Genomic DNA, 19,569 nt, shown 5'->3' with positions numbered 1-19,569 from the left:
CACAAGAGACATAACAGGCAGGCAGGAGAAAAGGTGAGAGGAGCTGATATCTTCCCTCACTCAGGCCCTGCTACCAGTCTGCTTATTTGTCCCCTTCAATTGAGTGTTGAGAGCCACTATAGCTGGCACAGAACAGCAGTCATGAATGAAAGAAGAAAACGCCCCTCTGGAACAGCATTCAGAAAAAAAAGAAAGCAAAGGAAGCTTTTCCATGTAAGCAGGAAGGAGCTCTCCTGAGATACATAGACACAAATGATCACGGTGAGCCTTCCGGCCCCAGTGAGGATGTGAGTGGTGAGAGGATGCCTGATCTTCCAGTTAGTCAGAATGCAGGTGACCTGGCAGCTGACCTGCAGCATCCATATCTCCATCTCAAATGGATGTAACCAGGCCCATTCCTGAAGAAAAATGTAGATCAGAGAAGAGTGTGGTGGAGGCGCAAGAAACAGCAGCTGCTGAGTTTAGTTCCTTAAGTCTAGATGATCCAGGACTGTGGACCCACTTGAGCAGTAGCCTGAGGGACTTCCTTGTGCTGCATGGGCCACAGCAAGTGAAAAACTTCATGTTCCCCAAAGACAATGAAAATAGAAGCTTCCATCCAACACATTACTGGCATGAAATCCCCAATAGTGACAAAGTGGAGAAGCCATGGCTTATGTACTCAAAAACCCAGAATGCTGGATACTGTTTTTGTTGCAAACTCTTCCAGTCTAATGTTCCAGCCACATTGGGTTCTACAGGAACAAAGGACTGGACAAATCTGGCTAGAAATCTGGTATGCCATCAGAAGGCAGCAAATCACTGGAGAGCATTCCATAGGTGGAAAGAGCTTGAGATGAGACTAAGGTTAAAGGCCACCATAGATGATCAGCATCAAGAGAAGACTGCATCAGAGTCTCTTTACTGGCAAAATGTTCTGAAAAGGCTCATTGCCATTGTGAGAATGCTTGCTACCCCAAACCTAGCACTGCGTGGCACTTCAGATCAGCTGTATGTGCCAAACAATATACAATATACAATAAAATTGTGGAGCTAATGGCTGAGTTTGATGCTGTACTCCAGGAGCATCTAAGAAGAGTCACAACCCAAGAAATGTACACACACCACTACCTTGGAAAAAGAATTCAAAATGAGATCATACAGTTACTGGCAACAAAAGTCAAACAGAAGATTGTGGCAGATCTGAAGTCAGCAAGATATTACTCTGTTATTCTGGACTGCACACCTGACATCAGCCATACGGAACAAATGACTTTAATGATGCTTTTTGTAACAACAACAGAACCTAGTGAAAATGTCCCTGCAATGGTGACTGTCAGAGAGCATTTTCTAGAATTTATTGACATCGATGATACTACAGGAGCTGGTCTGACAAATGTGCTTCTTAAAAAGCTGGAAGATATGGGAATTGCAATAGCTGACATGAGAGGTCAGGGCTACGATAATGGTGCCAACATGAGAGGAAAAAACAGAGGAGTGCAGACATGGATCCGAGAGTTAAACCCTCGAGGTTTTTTTGTCCCATGCAGTTCTCATTCATTGAACTTGATGGTCAGTGAAGCTGCTGAATTTTTTTAATGTAATTCAAAGCATCTATGTATTTTTCTCTGAATCAACTCATCGATGGCAAATTTTGAAGCAACATCTGGGAACATCCTCTCTGACACTGAAACCACTGAGTGCCACACAATGGGAAAGTCAAGTGGAGGTGATAAAGCCTATCAAACACCAAATTGGGAAGACAGATGATGCCATAGTTGCCATTATGGAGGATAATGCTATGTCAGGAACTGTTCGTGGGAGAACAGTGGCAGAGGGAAATGGAATCACCAGAAACATACATAACTTCACATTTCTGTGTGGTTTAGTGTTGTAGCATGACATACTGTTTGAAATAAATGTTGTGAGCAAGAGACTCCAAGATGTTCACCTTGATATATCTGGAGCAATGGAACAACTGGACAAAGCAAAGTCATACCTACAGTTTTACCAGTCAGATGAGGGATTTCAAAATGTTCTGAAGCGTGCACAGAAGATGTAGAGGAATTTCACACTGAAGCTATTTTCCCACCCATTCAAGAATACAAGAGTCACTGAAGAAGAAGACATTTTGATTACGAGGCACGGGATAATCGCATAAGAGACTCAAAACAACAATTAAAGCTGAATTCTTTAACCAGGTGCTAGATTGTGCAATACAGTCAGTTGAAGAACGTTTCATGCAGCTCAAGGAACACACCAGTATATTTGGGATGTTGTATGATATTCCAAAACACCTCACTATACCTGAAGAAGACCTACACCAGCAATGCAGGGCACTAGAGACAGTGTTGACACATGATGACATGCGCAATATTAATGCGAGTGATTTAGATGATGAACTGAAAGCCCTTTCAGGATACATTTCAGCAGGATCAACTCCAAAGGCTGGAATATATGTGCACAAATAAGTTGATCACCCTCTTTCTAAATGCTTTTGTTGCTCTGTGCATACTTTGAACACTTCCTGTAACAGTTGCCAGTGGGGAACGCAGCTTCTCCAAGCTGAAGTTAATAAAAACACATCTATTCTCCACAATGACACAGGAGAGGCGGGTCGGCCTTGCAACCATCTCAACAGAGCATGAGCTGGCCCAGACTGTGGACCTTGCAGGAAGCAGTTCAAATCTTTGCAGCCAAGAAGGCATGGAAAGCACCACATTGATTATTCATACAGATAAAAATGCCAGTGTTTACTATGCAGACAAGAAAAGTTACATTTGCTGTTCAGGCATTTGAAAGTTGAGTGTTACTTAAAATTTTTGAACAAGGCATTTTAAGTTGTTAGTTCTCCTTTATCGGGGTAAGTAGCAGAGCTGTACCATGAGAGGAGTAGAACAGGAAGAAGGCAGAATTGAGACCTTTCAAAGTTTTGGCCCAAGTGAGGGGGCATGGGGGCGTCATTTGAGCTCCCCGCCTCAGGTGCCAAAATGTTGTGGGCCGGCCCTGGCCCTGAGACTATGGCTTATTCACAAAAAGACACTTTTTCGAATATGCTGATCCCCACATAGACTAATGGTAATGGGCCTCATAAATGCTGACCGTTGTTGGAAATGTAGCTCCTTGGTACTACATGAGTTCATATGTTGTGGGAGTACCCTTGTATCAAGAATATCTGGTATGAAGTGGGTCAAAGGGCCAATCTGATATTGGATGCTAAATTACAGCTCTACTCCTTAAACTTTATTTTTAGATACATTCCTAATAGGTGGCGACTACCTGGTAACAAGGCAGCATTCAGAATGTTCTGCATGGCTATGTTTTAATTATTACTGAAGTTTCCAGTGTTATAGATTCCTTCCAGCCTGCTTTTAGAAGTGAGTTTCTTGACTTTTTTGTGGTAGCCATTTTAGTCTGTATCAGCAAAAATAACGAGGAGTCCTTGTGGCACTTTAGAGACTAACAAATGTATTTGGGCATAAGCTTTCGTGGGTTAGAACCCACTTCATTCTTACGCACAAGGACTCCTTGTTATTTTGACTTTTTTGGTTACAGAGAAAAGCTTGAAAAAGTGCACTGAGCATACCACAAGGCTCAAAAAAAAAGGAGAAAACAAATAAGAGCCCCAAATTTATATTTACAAGCCAATCTCATTAGGGAGAAGGGGGAATTGAACCCCTAATACCTTAATATTTGGGCATGCCGATATTATCTGCATCTCTACTCTTTGTACTTTTTCCTGTATCTTGGTACAAGGGCATTATTCACCAGTTACTTGTCTGTGTTTTCTGATTTGCTAATGAAATATCTGAACACACAGAGACCAAAAATAAACTAAAATAAAAACCACAGCTCCATTAGCCACTAATGCAAGAAGCTAACGTTTCTCATTTTAAACAAATACGTAACATATAAAGCGCTAAATACATTTTAGGCTCTTAGGATAATACAACAAACATAATAATGTTACAATAAAAGTGAGGTGGTGAATGCACAAGCTTATTTGTTCTGTGTTGCAGTTCATTGAAGCCTGAAGGTTTTGTTTTTGCCATACATAAAAAGAACTGTTCGTGTATTTCAGTAAAGCATAAAGTACAGATGTATACTGATAACAAAATAGCTCTAATATTGTTGAGGCTGCCTGACCAATACTATAAAATTCATAGAGTCCTGCCAGAGAAGTTCATGCATCCGTCCTGTAAAATTCCAATCCCCTTAAGTATAGACTGGACAAGTTTATATAGTTAAATTAAACATGGTGAAACGTCTCTCTAACAAATATCAAGTTTATAATGCAATAAGAACAACATTCAGAATTCTGAAAGTCTGAAAGAAACAGAACAGTCACTACTTACGCCACAGAGTATCTTATATTTCAGAAGTGTTTTTTTCTTAACAATTTCCTCTGTCTGTAAACCCATTAACTCCATCTGGCTGCTTTGATGTGCATTTGTTTCTTTGTCAGATAGCATTTTGCTGTGAGTCGTATCTTCTAATATTGCTATAGTCCTTTATCTCCTTTTTCAGTTCAGCTACAGCGAACATTTCATCTTGGCATGAACTGAACACCTGGCACTGTGGTTTCAGGATTTTAATGAGATCAGAGTCCCTGAGTCATAGGGCTGCAGCAAGTCACAATAACAGGGAAACACATTCAGCAGGATCAAAGTGTGAGAAGCATAATCAAGGTCACAGTTTTGGTTTTGTGGCACCTTAGAGACTAACAAATTTATTTGATGCATCCAATGAAGTGAGCTGTAGCTCACAAAAGCTTACGCTCTAATAAATTTGTTAGTCTCTAAGGTGCCACAAGTCCTCCTTTTCTTTTTGCGGATACAGACTAACACAGCTGCTACTCCAAAACAGTTTTGGTTGTGGTCAGTACATGTAGGGTTTTTTGTGTTTTAAAATAAGGAGAGTACTTGAAAATCATAGTTTAGAATTAATTTGTGAGCCAACAGTAAAGCAATCAAATAAAAAATAATACAAATGAAATTCAAATACTTGATTAAAAGCCTCTCCTCAGTTCAGCATGCCATTCATTATCCTCAAAGTTACATAACAAGTATTAAGCCAAATCCATTATCATATAAGTGGATTTTTGGCTTGGATTCTATACCATATCTTTGTGTCTTTTTTCATGCTAGTCCTTGTGTTTTGAAGTCCTTTCTCTTTCTTCTGTATCAATCCTGCCCTAAAATTCAATTTTTCCATGAAGACTTCCAGTTAAAATTTATCAGTAATAGAATTGATTGTTTAAAAAAAAAAAACCAGTATTGCCAACTCTAACCATTCCCAAGTGATGAGCAAGACAACAAAAATAATTACATTGACTTAAAAATCATGAGGCCGAGCCCTGGTGCTAGGGGCTCTGCAGGGCTGCAGTGAGATAGCTCCTCACTTTCAACTACAGTACCCTTTCCATGCCCTTTGGCCCCAGCTCCGCCGATTCAGTGCTGGGGCATCCAGCCCTAAGGGGGCCAAGAACAGCATGGTGTAATCTTTCAGGGAGAACCCACCGGTGCATTTGAAAAAGAGAGCAGGTAGCCCCTAAACGTAGCATGGTGACCTACCACCCCCCGCAAGTCCCCTGTAATTCAAACACTGCTCTCTGCTCCCTCTTTCCTTCCCCTTTTCTCTCCTAACCTTCCTCTGAGCTCCCCTCTGGGCCCTGTCACGCAGCTCCTCAAGAACCTGGTATCACTTCAGCATGCAGGGGCAAAGTACAGTTTGGCCCGGACGCCTCCTCCTACTACTTCTTCTGCTTCTGGCTTCTAGCACTAAGTTCCATAGCACTTCTGTTAATCCCTACGTCCAGTTAGCCGAAAATTTCAGATATCCCCCTGGCCATTTGTACAAAGAGGAATGTATTGTAGTTCTCATGGTGCAGAAGTCATCTTATTGGACTACTTGCAAGCATTTTAGGAGCAACACAAAACTGTAAAGCTCAAGAGATGGTCTATTATGATGGATACAGAATGATGCTGGTGCATAGTAAGGCATGCGCCATAGCAGCATCTGAGTCTGTGGTGCTCACATTTGTCAGAGCAGAGTATGAAGCACCTAACAGCTATTAGAATATTTTTCTTTATAAAATACATGTTCACTTTGTGATGGGTTCGGTCACAGAGACCCCCTTGGGACCGTCACCTGACATGCTGGAATTACCTCTGAGCCCTTTTTCCCTGCCAGCTTGGGACTCCAGAACCCTGCCTTGTTGAGCCAGACACACTTGCCTGCTGCAACACAGACCCAGACTTTAACCAAAAACTGCTCAGCAGGTCACCTATCTCCAGCCCCCAGACACCCAGCTCCCAATGGAATCCAAACTCCAAATAAATCCATTTTACTCTGTATAAAGCTTATACAGGGCAAACTCATAAATTGTCCGCCCTCTATAACACTGATCGAGAGATATGCACAGCTCTTTGCTCCCCCAGGTATTAATCACTTACTCTGGGTTTACTAATAAACAAAAGTGATTTTATTAGGTATAAAATGTAGGATTTAAGTGGTTTCAAGTAATAACAAACAGAACAAAGAAAGTTACCAAGCAAAATAAAACAAACCACGCAAGTCTAAGCCTAATACATTAAGAAACTGTTTACAGGTAAATCTCACCCTCAGAGATGTTTCAATAAGCTTCTTTCACAGACTAGACTTCTTCCTAGTCTGGGCTCAATCCTTTCCCTGGTACAATCCTTGTTAGTTCCAGCAGACATCTTAGGTGGAAAGCAGAGGTGTTCTCATGACTGCGCCCCCCCCCCCCGTTCTGTTCCACCCCCTCTTATAGCTTTAGCACAAGGTGGGAATCTTTTGTCTCTCTGGGTCCCCACCCCTCCTTCTAAATGGAAAAGTACCAGATTTAAGATGGATTCCAGTATCATGTGACCTGGTCACATGTCCTGTGACACCTCATTCTTCATTCCCCAGGTCACATACACGGGAAGGCTTGCAGGTAAATAACCCCATTCACAACCAATTGTTCTAGCCAATGGGAGCCATTAAGATTTTAAGCCACCATTAATGGCCCACACTTTGCATAATTACAATAGGACCTCAGAGTTATATTTCATATTTCTAGTTTTAGATACAAGAATGATACATACATACAAATAGGATGAACACACTGAGAAGATTATAAGCCTTGTAATGATACCTTACAAGAGACCTTTTGCATAAAGCATGTTCTAGTTACCTTATATTCACATTCATAAGCATATTTCCATAAAACATTATGGAGTCCAAAGTCACACACTTTTCAACAAATAAAAATATTTGTTCGCATTTATTTTAACCCACCATAACAGGAAAATATGCATATATGTATGCATACAAAGGATGTTGCAGTATGAGAAATAATGTTAGGGGAAAATTTCCATTAGCTGCTATGGGAGATGGCCTGAGAAAGGACTGAAAGACTGAGCCCACTATACATACTGAAAATCAAATATGTTTGCTCCTTGCCTCATGAACTTACTTGAGGATACCTGCAGCAGGAGAGTCTCACAAGACTCAGACTTGGCAAAAGCCTTCACATGCTTCTGCATCATCTTCAGCAGCAATGCTATAGAAATAACAGAATCACAGAAATGTAAGGCTGGAAGGGACCTTGAGAGGCCATCTAGTCCAAACCCCTAGGCTAAGGCAGAATCAAGTAAATCTAGACCATCTCTGACAGAAGTTTCTCTAAATTGTTCTTAAAAACCTCCAGTGATGGGGATTCCACATCCTCCCTTAGAAGCTTGTTCCAATACTTAGCTATCTTTATATAGTTAGAAAGTTTTTCCTAATATCTAACCTATAACTCCATGGAGTTATATGGAATAAGCTCATTACTTCTTGTCCTACTTTCAGTATATAGGGAGAACAATTGCTCACCATCGTCTTTAGAACAACGCTTGACAAATTTGAAGTCACTCATCAGGACCACCCCTCAGTTTTCTTTTCTCGAGAATAAGCGTACCCCTTTTTTTAACTTTTCCTCAGATCTTTTATCATTTTTGTAACGTTCCTTGGGACTCTCTCCAATTTGTCCAGATTTTCCTTAATGGGTGGCACCCAAAACAGCAAACAATACTCCAGCTGAGACCTCTCCAATGCTAAGTAGAATGGGACAATTACCTCCCCTGTCTTAGGTACAACGTCCCTTTACATCCCAGAATGATATTAGCCTTTTTCACATTTGCACCACATTGTTGGCTCATATTCAATTTGTGATCCACTATAACCCGCAGATCCTTTTGAGCAATACTACTCTATAGGAAGTTAAAACCCATATTTATTAGTGCATTTGATTTGTCCTTAGTAAGTGTAGTAGTGGAGTCCTTTGCACTTGTGTAAGCAGAGTCTGAATGAGCTCTCCCCTGACATCTTGTGGTGAGCTGTGGAAAAAGACTTCAGAAGCTGATCTCGTTTGCATGGACACACCCACCCTGCCTAGGTGCTCAGCATGATGGGATTGCTTGCCCATATGATCACTTGTGGCTGGTGTTGGATCCCCAGTCTCCTTGTTATTGGGGCAGAAGTAATAAAGCGTTCTTATCCTTGTTGTGTGAACCAAGGGCAGCAGAACTGTACCTGGCATGCCCCCATGGAGGGACTCACCCTCAACTGAACGGCACCTGTGAGGCAGGGCACATGGGTTCTCAAGCATGATGAGCTGAGAGAGTGTGGGGGACAGGTACTTATACCTGGTGGTGAAGGCCATGTTTAAAAGTCTTAGATACCATTTGACCCTTCTCTCCGTGATATAATAAAAGAGCTAATTTAGACTGAACTGAGAGTCTTGTTACATGCTGCAGAACTGAAATCACTGATACCTATGGCTAAGTATTAGACCTACTTTGGGACAGTGTCTCTATTGCAAGAGACTACCCAGTGTGCACCAGCAGTGAGGCTCCCCCCCAACAGCTGAAATCACTGAGATCTGTGTTAAGTGTGCATGTGCGTGCGTGTGGGGGGGGGGACTGAAGACATCTTGGTGAGTGGGCAGCTGGCAGAGAGGTGCAGCTGGCGGAGAGACACGGCCAGCAGGGAGGCTGGTAGAGAGGCGCAGCAAATGGCCAGAGCAGAGCCATGCAGAAGTGTGGCAATCAGCCGTTGGAGTGATGAGTGAATGCCCGAGCAGTGCAGCATGTAAGGTGCCTCCTTACCCCCCGTGCCTTCCACACAGGGTGGAAGGTGAACTCTGCAGATTAACCTCTGAACTCTGGGTTTGCACTGGCCAAGGACAGCAACTGTGAGTGGGGTACAGAGAAGGGACGGGCATGTTAAAGGGACTTTTGTGTCGCTGGACTTAAGACCCTGAGGGGAAAAGGACATTGCCCAACTTACTTGGGGGTGGATCTTTTGCTCTTGGTTTGTGTTTATGAACCCTAGTTGCGGTGTTTTCCCAAATTAATGCTGAGTTAACTCCCTCCTTTTATTAAAAGTCTTTGCTACACTCAGACTCCGTGCTTACGAGAGGGGAAGTATTGCCTCTTAGAGGCACTCAGGGGGTTGTGTGTAATTGTCCCAGGTCACTGGGTAGGGGCTCGAGCCAGTTTTGGTTGTATTGTTGAAAAGAAACCCCTAGATACTGAACCCGGCCCTTGTTTCTGCTGGTTCTACCTGGCAGAAGGATTACACTTGTCATAACTGAATTTGATCTTGTTGATTCCTGACCAATTCTTCAATTTCTCAAGGCCATTTGGAATTCTATTCCTCTCCTCCAAAATGCCTGCAATCTCTCCCAGCTAGGTGTCAGCCAAAAATTTTATAAGCATACCCTCCACTCTATTATCCATGTCATTAACGAAAATGATAAATAAGTACCAGGACAGGACAGATCCCTGTGGGACTCCACTAGATATATCCTCCTCATTTGACAGTGAACCACTAATAGAACTACTTTTTAAGTATAGTCTTTCAACCGGTTATCCAGCCACCTTATAAGTAATTTAATCTAGACCACATTTCCCTAGTTTGCTTATGAGAATGTCATGTGAGATTGTATCAAAAGCCTTACTAAAATCAAAATATTTCACAACTGCTTCCTCCCCCCCCCCACTGATTAGGCAAGTCAACTTGTCAAAGAATGAAATTAGGTTGGTTTGGCATGATTTGTTCTTGACAAATCCATATTGGCTATTACTAGGGGTCTACCAAATTAGTGGCTGTGAAAATCACATCATGGACCGTGAAATCTGGTCTCTTCCATGAGATCTGGTCTCTGACTACCCAGCTCTGAAGGCAGAGTGGAAAGCAGTGGCTACTGGCTGGGCGCCCAGCTCCGAAGGCAGCGCCACTGCCAGCAGTAGCATAGAAGTCAGGGTGGCAATATCATGAATGCACTTTGGTCTAGTCCGTATTGAAACTGAACTAGATCAAAGCGCACTTACTGTTAATGCACATCAGCAGGGTCTGCACAAGCAGTAAATGCGCTGCAGGCTAGTGTTGGGTAGATTCACACCCCAGCTTTCTGTTAAGTAAATTGTCCTGTAGACAAGCCTTAATTTATAAAACTTAAGCACTTAAAATATGGAATTACTAGGCAAAGAAATCATAAAGCTAACACTGCCCACAAAACAAACATTAATTCTTTAACCTGATGCCAAGTAGGTGCTTATGGCCAACAAGGTGTTTAAAAATAAACCGAGTTAACCTCCGCCCTGAAGCATCAGGCTTTATATTCCTTCCAAACTTTTTTTGTGTGTGTGTTTACAATTATAACTGGATGGCCACATAATCTACATAATGTTCAATCCCTCTTTGAATCCTGCTAAGTTCTAGGCCTCAATGTCATACTATGGCAATACATTCCATAGTCTAAATACTCACTGAGTAGAAAATGTATTTCCTTTTATTGGTTTTCAATTTGCCACCTTTCAGTTTTATTGACCATCCCCTTGTACTTATATTAAGAGAAAGGGTGGACCATAATTCCATATAGAAAGTGGCAAGGTAACAAGGTAATAACCTCACCTGATCCCCCGGGAGTCAGTCCTACAGAAGGAATAGCAGACTACTAAACAAAACCCAAGAAGACACTGGCTTCCTGTTCCTTGAGAACATCCAAGTGCTACTGACAATGCTCCTCTGCTGACAGAAGTAACACATCTAGCCACTGTCAATGCGAAACACATAGAGTACATCTAAATTTGAACTTGAAGGTGTGATTCATATCTTAAATAGATGTACCCATGCTACCTCAGCTCAAGCTAGAGCCTAAATATAGCAGCTTGGGCTAGCCACCCAAGTACATACCCAGAGGATCAGGCAGGAATGCACTTGAAGTGACCAGCCCAAGTGGTTACCCACACCACCACAGACACACTGCTATTTTTAGGCACTAGCTCGAGCAGAGCTGGGGGTGAGGTATGCCTCTTCAAGCTGGGAATTACACCCCCAGTTTGAGGTGCAGATGTACCATCATAACAATAAATAAAGGCATCAGATGGTGGTTCTACCTCAGCAGATGATCACACATTTGCAGAAGCAATGATTAGGGGCACAAAAGTGGCCATGTGATCAGAAAGCACTTGAGGTTCCAAGGTAGTTATTGATACCTGTATATCTATATATTTAGATGGTTATTTGGCACCCATTGCTATAGTGTTCGGGCATCTTACAATATTTTAATGTATTTATCCTCACAATACTCCTGTGAGGTAGGAAGGTCCTATTATCTCAATTTTTATTTATGGGGAACTAAGGTAAAGTGATTGGCCAAAGGTCAGAAAGGAAGTCTGTGGCAAAGCAGGAATTTGAATATAGGTCTCCTGAGCCCCAGGCTCAGAGGCTGCTCAAGACAATCTGTTGTGCTCCCCTGTTCCTTGACCCCCATACACACATACACTTTGTATTTTTTCTGTTCTGCCCCAAATGCTTTCTGTTATCACAGGGGTTCTCAACCCCCTTTGAACCATGCCTCACCTTAGCACCCTGTGACCCAGGCACCTCTGGGTACCAAGTGGCTGAAGACACAGAAGGGGTGCATGGGCACTATAGGGATCGTCTGAGTCAGGTACATGCATCATAATCCACCAACGCGTGGTGTGTGAGGTCTCCACAAAAAGCCAATAGCTCACTGGTCATCATATTTATTATGAAATGTATGGATGGATACTTTTTAAGGAGTTACGTATATATCCTGAAAATCATGTTCTTAACATCTGTGAGTCAGGGCTGGTCACCAGAAGGTGATAAACAGGTTCCTTTCAAGCAGGAGGTAAGAACGCTTATCTCTGTCTGGTCCTGTGTGTATTGTATGTCTCCCAGTGTAAGTCAATTTGTGTATTGAGCCTCCAAGCTAATCAAGTTTACAAAATCCCAAGAGAGGGAAAGTTGCAAGGAAAAAAACAAAACAGCAGTGTGTATCATGTTTACCAGTGAAGACAATAGATTTTAGGTGTGTAACAGGGAATACTCTCCTTCCCTTAGAGGAGAAGCTGCCAGTGTGCATGTCTTATGAACAGAGAATCACAGCCAACCAGGGCTGGTAAGCACTGTGACAAACACTTGGGGGTGAGCTAAACTTTATTAAACAGGAAAGTACCTTGTTAATCAAGTCTAGGACTTAGAATGCATGCTATGGTTTTCTTTTATATGTGACCAATTGTTTCCAATACTTCTACCTACTTCCTATTACCTGAATCTTGATTCTTTGTTAAATAAACACATACGAATTAAGCAGAGACAGTGGTCTGAGATGAAGCTGGTAAACAAGGGGTACTGTTCCTTTGGGAACAGCGGCTCCAGAAATTCTATGAATGTCCAGTGGAACAGGGGCTGAACGCTCCAAGGGGATGCTCGGAGGACTTGGGGGTTGGAGCATGCCTATTGCTAACCTGCAGAGGGACAGTGGAGACTGTATATGCTGAGTGAAGATTACTTGTGTTGTCCAGGGCTGGTGGAGTCAGGAAGATGACCTAAAGCTTCCTCATGCTAAGGGCAGGTGGTAGTGACGTGCTTCATAATGCTGGGTACCCCCAGGAAATGTCATACACCCCTTTTGCACTGGGAGCCTCCACTACAAAGACACACCCCACTCTTGAGCATTCCAGGTCACAATGCCACCCACTCAAATTTGGCCCTGCTGTCCCCGTCATGATGGAGGGGCACCCAGATCAAATCTATAAGCTGGTGCTTTGTCTCCCCAGTTATTCCATAACAATCAGAAGCCCCTCTCCCTCGCCACAGCTGGGAACCTCTGTGTTATCAGACATAAGGCTTGTTCTCATGGCACTACAGACTAGCCTAGAGGGGTACGAACTGCAGAGCATTCTAATGTGTAGTGTTCTCATTGCCCTGTGTAAACCCTGGTGGTGTGAACTAAAAGGTGCCTAGTGTGTGTTAATGTAGTCCAGATTACACCAACCCAAACCCTTAGTTTGCACCAGCAGGGTCTACACGGGCAGTGAGAGCACTACACATTAGAGCACTCTGCAATTCACATCCCCATAAATAGGTCTGTGGTTCCATGATGACAAAGAGCTTCTCCCAGAAATCTGCTGCCCTAGGCAGCTTAGTTTGCCTCCAGCTACAATGGGCCCATCCCAGGCTATCACTCTAATCATTGGACCAACCTTCTCACAGGTGGGACTCTAAGAGGCACAATAATCCTCTCCTCTGTTCGGGGATTCAGGTTGTCTCCTCTGTCCTCCAGCCTAGGCATCTCCATTTATGTATTTTATTAACTGGCTATATTATTTTGTGGTTGTTGCTTTTAGTTATGTTTTATTTGCATTAATTTTCTGTCAAGTGACCAGGATGAAAGTAGTCTAGCCTAATGGTCAGAGCAGGTGTCATGCCTAGGGTTCAGAGCAGGCGTCTGGAACCAAGCCTCAGAATGAGAAGCCAGAGCCACAGGTCAAGCCAGGTGTCAGGAACTGGAATGAGCAGGGGAGAGAGCCAGGAGTGGTTCATGGCAGGGGAAGGTCCAAGGCAGGAGCAGTATGAACAAGGTAACACAGGAGCAATCACAGTGGTGGATGTAAGCATTTATCCCTCCAGCAAGCTGCTGAGGGTTTAAGACTTGGCCTGTTGGCCCCTGCAGCCAATCGGATGGCATGGCCAATCAGGCAGTCTGCTTTAGTTGTACTGATGAGGTAGCTTGGAGACTAGCTCTGCTGCAGACTGTGATTCCTGACAAGAGTAGCGAGTGGAGTCATTGAGTACTGATCCTGTCATCTGATGCGGTCACCATTATCCAGAGAAAAAAGAACAGGAGTACTTGTGGCACCTTAGAGACTAACCAATTTATTTGAGCATAAGCTTTCGTGAGCTACAGCTCACTTCATCGGATGCATAGCTCACGAAAGCTTACGCTCGAATAAATTTGTTAGTCTTTAAGGTGCCACAAGTACTCTTGTTCTTTTTGCGGATACAGACTAACACGGCTGCTACTCTGAAACCCATTATCCAGAGATAGCTGAAACCTTTCTTTTTAAAAAAAAAAAACCTTTCTCTAAATTTTTTGGGGCAAAACTGGAAGCCCCCAAAACATAAGCTGCTTAGTTTTCAGGGCTTTCTTTTTTTCAACAAAACCCAAACAAAACCAGGCCTCGAGGAAGTAGCGAGGCTCGAGGGTTCGGTTTTGTGCCAACAGAAATTAAAGGGGAGCAGCCTGACCCCCACCCCCGTCCCCCAGAATAGGGGGGCCCAGGAAGAAATTTTGCCCAGGGCCCTTACCACAGAGTGGCGGGGCTCAGCGTCCAGTGGCCCTGCCTGTGCCCCGAAGGCTTGTGGGTGCTTTGCGACGCGTTCTCTCCTGTCACTCAACAAGCCCCTGGGTTCTGGGCGGCTGCCTGGCCCCGGCCTGCGCCACTGCGCACCAGCGGGACTTGCTGGATGAGCTCCACGGGGCCAGGGGACGCCTCTGCCTGAGTCCGCCCCAGGGCCCGGCCAGGCCTGAGCGAGGCCTGAGGCGCGAGGTGCGACTCGCCTGGTCCGCGCCATACACCCAAAGCCACAGGCCGGGGCGCGGCTTGTGTTCGTGGTCTGTGCACGGGGCTGTTTCTCCCCGCGGCGCACACGGGGCACGGCCTCGGTCCTGCGCGTACCGCTGGGGGGCGGCCACAGGCCGGGGAAGGGCGAGAGCCGGCAGGGTGGGGGCGGCCCCAGCGCGGAACTGCTCGGCCCGGGGAGCTGCTTCCCGGCGGGGACGGGTTCAGAGACGCACCTTCCGCCGCGGCCGCCGGCGCCGGACCCAGAAACCGCCGCCGCCGCTCGGTTCTTCGGCCCGGCCACCCCGGGCGGGGGAGCAGGAACTGTAGCTGGTCCCGCTTCGGTGCCGCCACCCGCCGGGAGTCTGGGGCTGAGCCCCCGGGCGGGGCCATGGCGATCCCAATGGTGCCGATGGAGACCCAGCTGCAGAGCATCTTCGAGGAGGTGGTGGTGAGTCCGAGCCGGCCTAGGGGACTGCGCGGGGGGCCTCTGGGGCGTTGGGCGGCGGTCTGGGTGTTGCAGGGTCTGTGGGATGTGAGGAGCTGGAGGGGGGTTTGGCACGAGACTTTTTTTTAGGAATTGGGGCGTGATCCATGCTTGCCTTGTGGCCCGTGCAGCGGGGGCCGGGGGGCAGTACGGGCCCCTGTGTGGTGATGTGACGGTAGTAAAGAGCGGGTGCGTCCCGCTCAGGAGGGGCTGAAAGAACGGGGCAGCAATGAAGCAGTTTGGTGGAAGAACGTAAGTCCCAGCTCGCTACTTGGCCTAACCGAAGCTAGACTGTGGTGGTTGGTAGATACGGCAGAAGTTGGTTTTAAGGAAGGATTTAAACGGAGGACAGATGGTGGCTTTGGCAATTCTGATGGGAAGGGTTTTTTTTTTGCTTTTTCAGGAATAGGGGGATGACTTGGGAGAAATCATGGAAATACTCGAAAGAGAAGGGGGTGATCAAGGCAGGCATCACTGGCAGAGCAAAGACAGGGTTGATGGGTCATTCAGTTGTCAAGCTGAGTAGCACAGAACTAAATGATAAAAACACCTGAAAAGCAAAACTAAGGAGTTTGTGTTTGATACGGTGGAGGAGAGGGGAGCCAGGAGAGGAGTACAACAAGTAGGGAAATGTGGTTGAAGCCAGGAAGATGATCCCAGTATTTTTAGTGGACTTAAGGAATGTGATGTGGCAGGAATCAGAGTCAGCGAGGCTGGGTTACAGTAGTCAATGCCTGGGATGACAAGGGCCTCAACAAGAGATCTGGCAGTTGGACAGAAAAGACTGAAACTTAAGTAGAAGCAACAAAACTTGGATAAGGCCTGGATATGTAGGTCTTAAAGTAGTGGTTTTCACAACAAACTCTTGCTGGTGGCCAGTCTGACATGTTTTCTGAAAATACTTAATTAACTTCAGGCAAAAAAATAAATATGTACCTATACATATCCAAATCATTGTAACTTATTAATGTAGGGTTTTTTTCAGAATCAATAGTAAAAATAATATAAAGTTCTCTCTATTCTTTACTGGACCTAAACAGAATAGAAACCCAAATAAAGTGTTTTCCATCTTCTTGTTTTTTGTCATTGTTCCTTTTGCGCTTTTGGATGCCTTTTTTGTTAGTAAGTCTGCTTCTGTGAAAAATGATAGTTGCTTGTTAATATCACTTTTCACAGCAAGTCCTGGGACAAATTAAGCCTGGGATAGGGGGGGAGGCAGCGGAGGCTGGGAGGACTGGGGGAGAGATGGGAGTTGCGAGGGAGACATGGGGGGGGGGGAGGGTTTGAGCCACGAAGCTCAGCAGACAAAGCCGGAGACCAGTGCCCGAAGCCCCATGGCCGGAGTTGGAGGCCAGAGCCCCGGGGCCAGAGCCTGAAGCTCTGGAGTCAGAGCCCAAAATCCTGCCGGCCCACCACCCCAGGGCCGAAGCCCAAAACCTGGAAGATGGGTTCCCGCATTGTGTGTCTCCAGAAGCCGCACAGCACCAACTACTGCTGGTAGGTACTGGCCTCAGCAACCAATGCCAAGGCGGTGCATCCAGGAACAGTAGGGAGGGGCCAGGCTGCTGCTCCTTCCCTCTCCCCCACCCCCATTACGGCTTAGGGAGGAGGCCGTTGCTTATTTTTTAACAGAAAAATGTATTTAAATTAGGGCTGTCAAGCAGTTAAAAAAATTAATCACTACTAATCGCATGATTAAAAAATTAATAGCTATTAATTGCACTGTTAAACAATAATGCAATACCATTTTTTTAGATTTTTTGGGTATTTTCTACATTTTCAAATATATTGATTTCAGTTACAACACAGAATTCAAAGTATACAGTTCTCACTTTTTATATTTATTAGAAATATTTGGCACTGTAAAAAAACCAAAAGAAATCGTATTGTTCAGTTCACCTAGTACAAGTACTGTGGCGCAATCTCTTTATCATGAAAGTTGATTTCACAAATGTAGAGTTATGTACAAAAAATAACTGCATTCAAAAATAAAACAATGTAAAACTTTAGAGCCTGCAAGTCCACTCAGTCCTACTTCTTGTTTAACCAACTGCTCAGACAGACAAGCTTGTTTACATTTGCAGGAGATAATGGTGCCAGTGTGTTTACAAAAAGAAAAGGAGTACTTGTGGCACCTTAGAGACTAACCAATTTATTTGACCATAAGCTTTCGTGAGCTACAGCTCACTTCATCAGATGCATACTGTGGAAAATACAGATGATGTTTGTTTTTATACACATAAATCATGAAAAAATGGGTGTTTATCACTGCAAAAGGTTTTTTCTCCCCCCACCCCACTCTCCTGCTGGTAATAGCTTATGTAAAGGGATGACTCTCCTTACAATGTGTATGATAATCAAGGTGGGCCATTTCCAGCACAAATCCAGGGTTTAACAAGAACGTCTGAGGAAAGGGGGGTTAGGAAAACAAGGGGAAATAGGTTACCTTGCATAATGACTTAGCCACTCCCAGTCTCTATTCAAGCCTAAGTTAATTGTATCCAATTTGCAAATGAATTCCAATTCAGCAGTCTCTCACTGGAGTCTGGATTGGAAGTTTTTCTGTTGTAATATCGCAACTTTCATGTCTGTAATCGCGTGACCAGAGAGACTGAAGTGTTCTCTGACTGGTTTATGAATGTTATAATTCTTGACATCTGATTTGTGTCCATTTATTCTTTTACGTAGAGACTGTCCAGTTTGACCAATGTACATGGCAGAGGGGCATTGCTGGCACATGATGGCATATATCACATTGGTGGATGTGCAGGTGAACGAGCCTCTGATAGTGTGGCTGATGTTATTAGGCCCTGTGATGGTGTCCCCTGAATAGATATGTGGGCACAGTTGGCAATGGGCTTTATAGCAAGGATAGGTTCCTGGGTTAGTGGTTCTGTTGTGTGGTATGTGGTTGCTGGTGAGTATTTGCTTCAGGTTGGGGGGCTGTCTGTAGGCAAGGACTGGCCTGTCTCCCAGGATTTTTGAGAGTGTTGGGTCATCCTTCAGGATAGGTTGTAGATCCTTAATAATGCGTTGGGGGCTGAAGGTGACGGCTAGTGGCGTTCTGTTATTTTCTTTGTTAGGCCTGTCCCGTAGTAGGTGACTTCTGGGAACTCTTCTGGCTCTATCAATCTGTTTCTTCACTTCCGCAAGTGGGTATTGTAGTTGTAAGAATGCTTGATAGAGATCTTGTAGGTGTTTGTCTCTGTCTGAGGGGTTGGAGCAAATGCGGTTGTATCGCAGAGCTTGGCTGTAGACAATGGATCGTGTGGTGTGGTCAGGGTGAAAGCTGGAGGCATGTAGGTAGGAATAGCGGTCAGTAGGTTTCGGGTATAGGGTGGTGTTTATGTGACCATCGTTTATTAGCACTGTAGTGTCCAGGAAGTGGATCTCTTGTGTGGACCACCTGCAGAAGCCTCCCCCCCCCCTTCCTCTGACGTTCTTGTTAAACCCTGGATTTGTGCTGGAAATGGCCCACCTTGATTATCATACACATTGTAAGGAGAGTGATCACTTTACATAAGCTATTACCAGCAGGAGAGTGGGGTAGGGGGAGAGAAAACCTTTTGTAGTGATAAACACCCATTTTTTCATGATTTGTGTGTATAAAAACAAACATCTTCTGTATTTTCCACAGTATGCATCCGATGAAGTGAGCTGTAGCTCACGAAAGCTTATGGTCAAATAAATTGGTTAGTCTCTAAGGTGCCACAAGTACTCCTTTTCTTTTTGTGAATACAGACTAACACGGCTGTTACTCTGAAACCAGTGTGTTTACAATGTCACCTGAAAATGAGAGCAGGTGTTCACATGGCACTGTTGTAGTCCATGTTGCAAGATATTTATGTGCCAGATGCGTAAAGATACATATGTCCCTTCATGCTTCGACTACCATTCCAGAGGACATGCATCCATGCTGATGATGGGTTCTGCTCCAAATGATCCAAAGCAATGCGGACCAATGCATGTTCATTTTCATCATCTGAATCAGATGCAGCCAGCAGAAGGTTGATTTTCTTTTTTGGTGGTTCGGGTTCTGTAGCTTCCACATTGGAGTTTTGCTCTTTTAAGACTTCTGAAAACATGATCCACACCTCATCCCTCTCAGATTGTGGAAGGCACTTAGATTTTTAAACCTTGGATCGAGTGCTGTAGCTATCTTTAGAAATCTCACAT

The 19,569-nt window shown here is 44.5% G+C and overlaps 2 protein-coding genes across 3 annotated transcripts in view; one reads left to right on the top strand and one right to left on the bottom strand.

The window, feature by feature from the left end:
- The window catches only part of ENPP3 (ectonucleotide pyrophosphatase/phosphodiesterase 3), an 80,316-nt gene extending 75,764 nt beyond the window's left edge, over window positions 1-4,552 (bottom strand). Inside the window, exon 1 of the mRNA XM_074948443.1 lies at window positions 4,335-4,552. Within this exon, the coding sequence (XP_074804544.1) occupies window positions 4,335-4,451 (117 nt within the window). The 5' untranslated portion in view covers window positions 4,452-4,552. The remainder of the gene's footprint in view (window positions 1-4,334) is intronic.
- Window positions 4,553-15,168: 10,616 nt separating this feature from the next.
- Window positions 15,169-19,569, top strand: part of MED23 (mediator complex subunit 23) — a 55,663-nt gene continuing 51,262 nt past the window's right edge. For both annotated transcript variants that reach the window (XM_074948442.1, XM_074948441.1), the window contains exon 1: window positions 15,169-15,357. In XM_074948442.1, the coding sequence (XP_074804543.1) occupies window positions 15,298-15,357 (60 nt within the window). In that variant the 5' untranslated portion in view covers window positions 15,169-15,297. The remainder of the gene's footprint in view (window positions 15,358-19,569) is intronic.

This window comes from Natator depressus, chromosome 3 (genome assembly GCF_965152275.1).
Source record: "Natator depressus isolate rNatDep1 chromosome 3, rNatDep2.hap1, whole genome shotgun sequence".
NCBI lineage: Eukaryota > Metazoa > Chordata > Testudines > Cheloniidae > Natator > Natator depressus.
The sequence above is the reverse complement of the archived record's forward strand: the minus strand, read 5'-3'. Positions and strand labels throughout refer to the sequence as shown.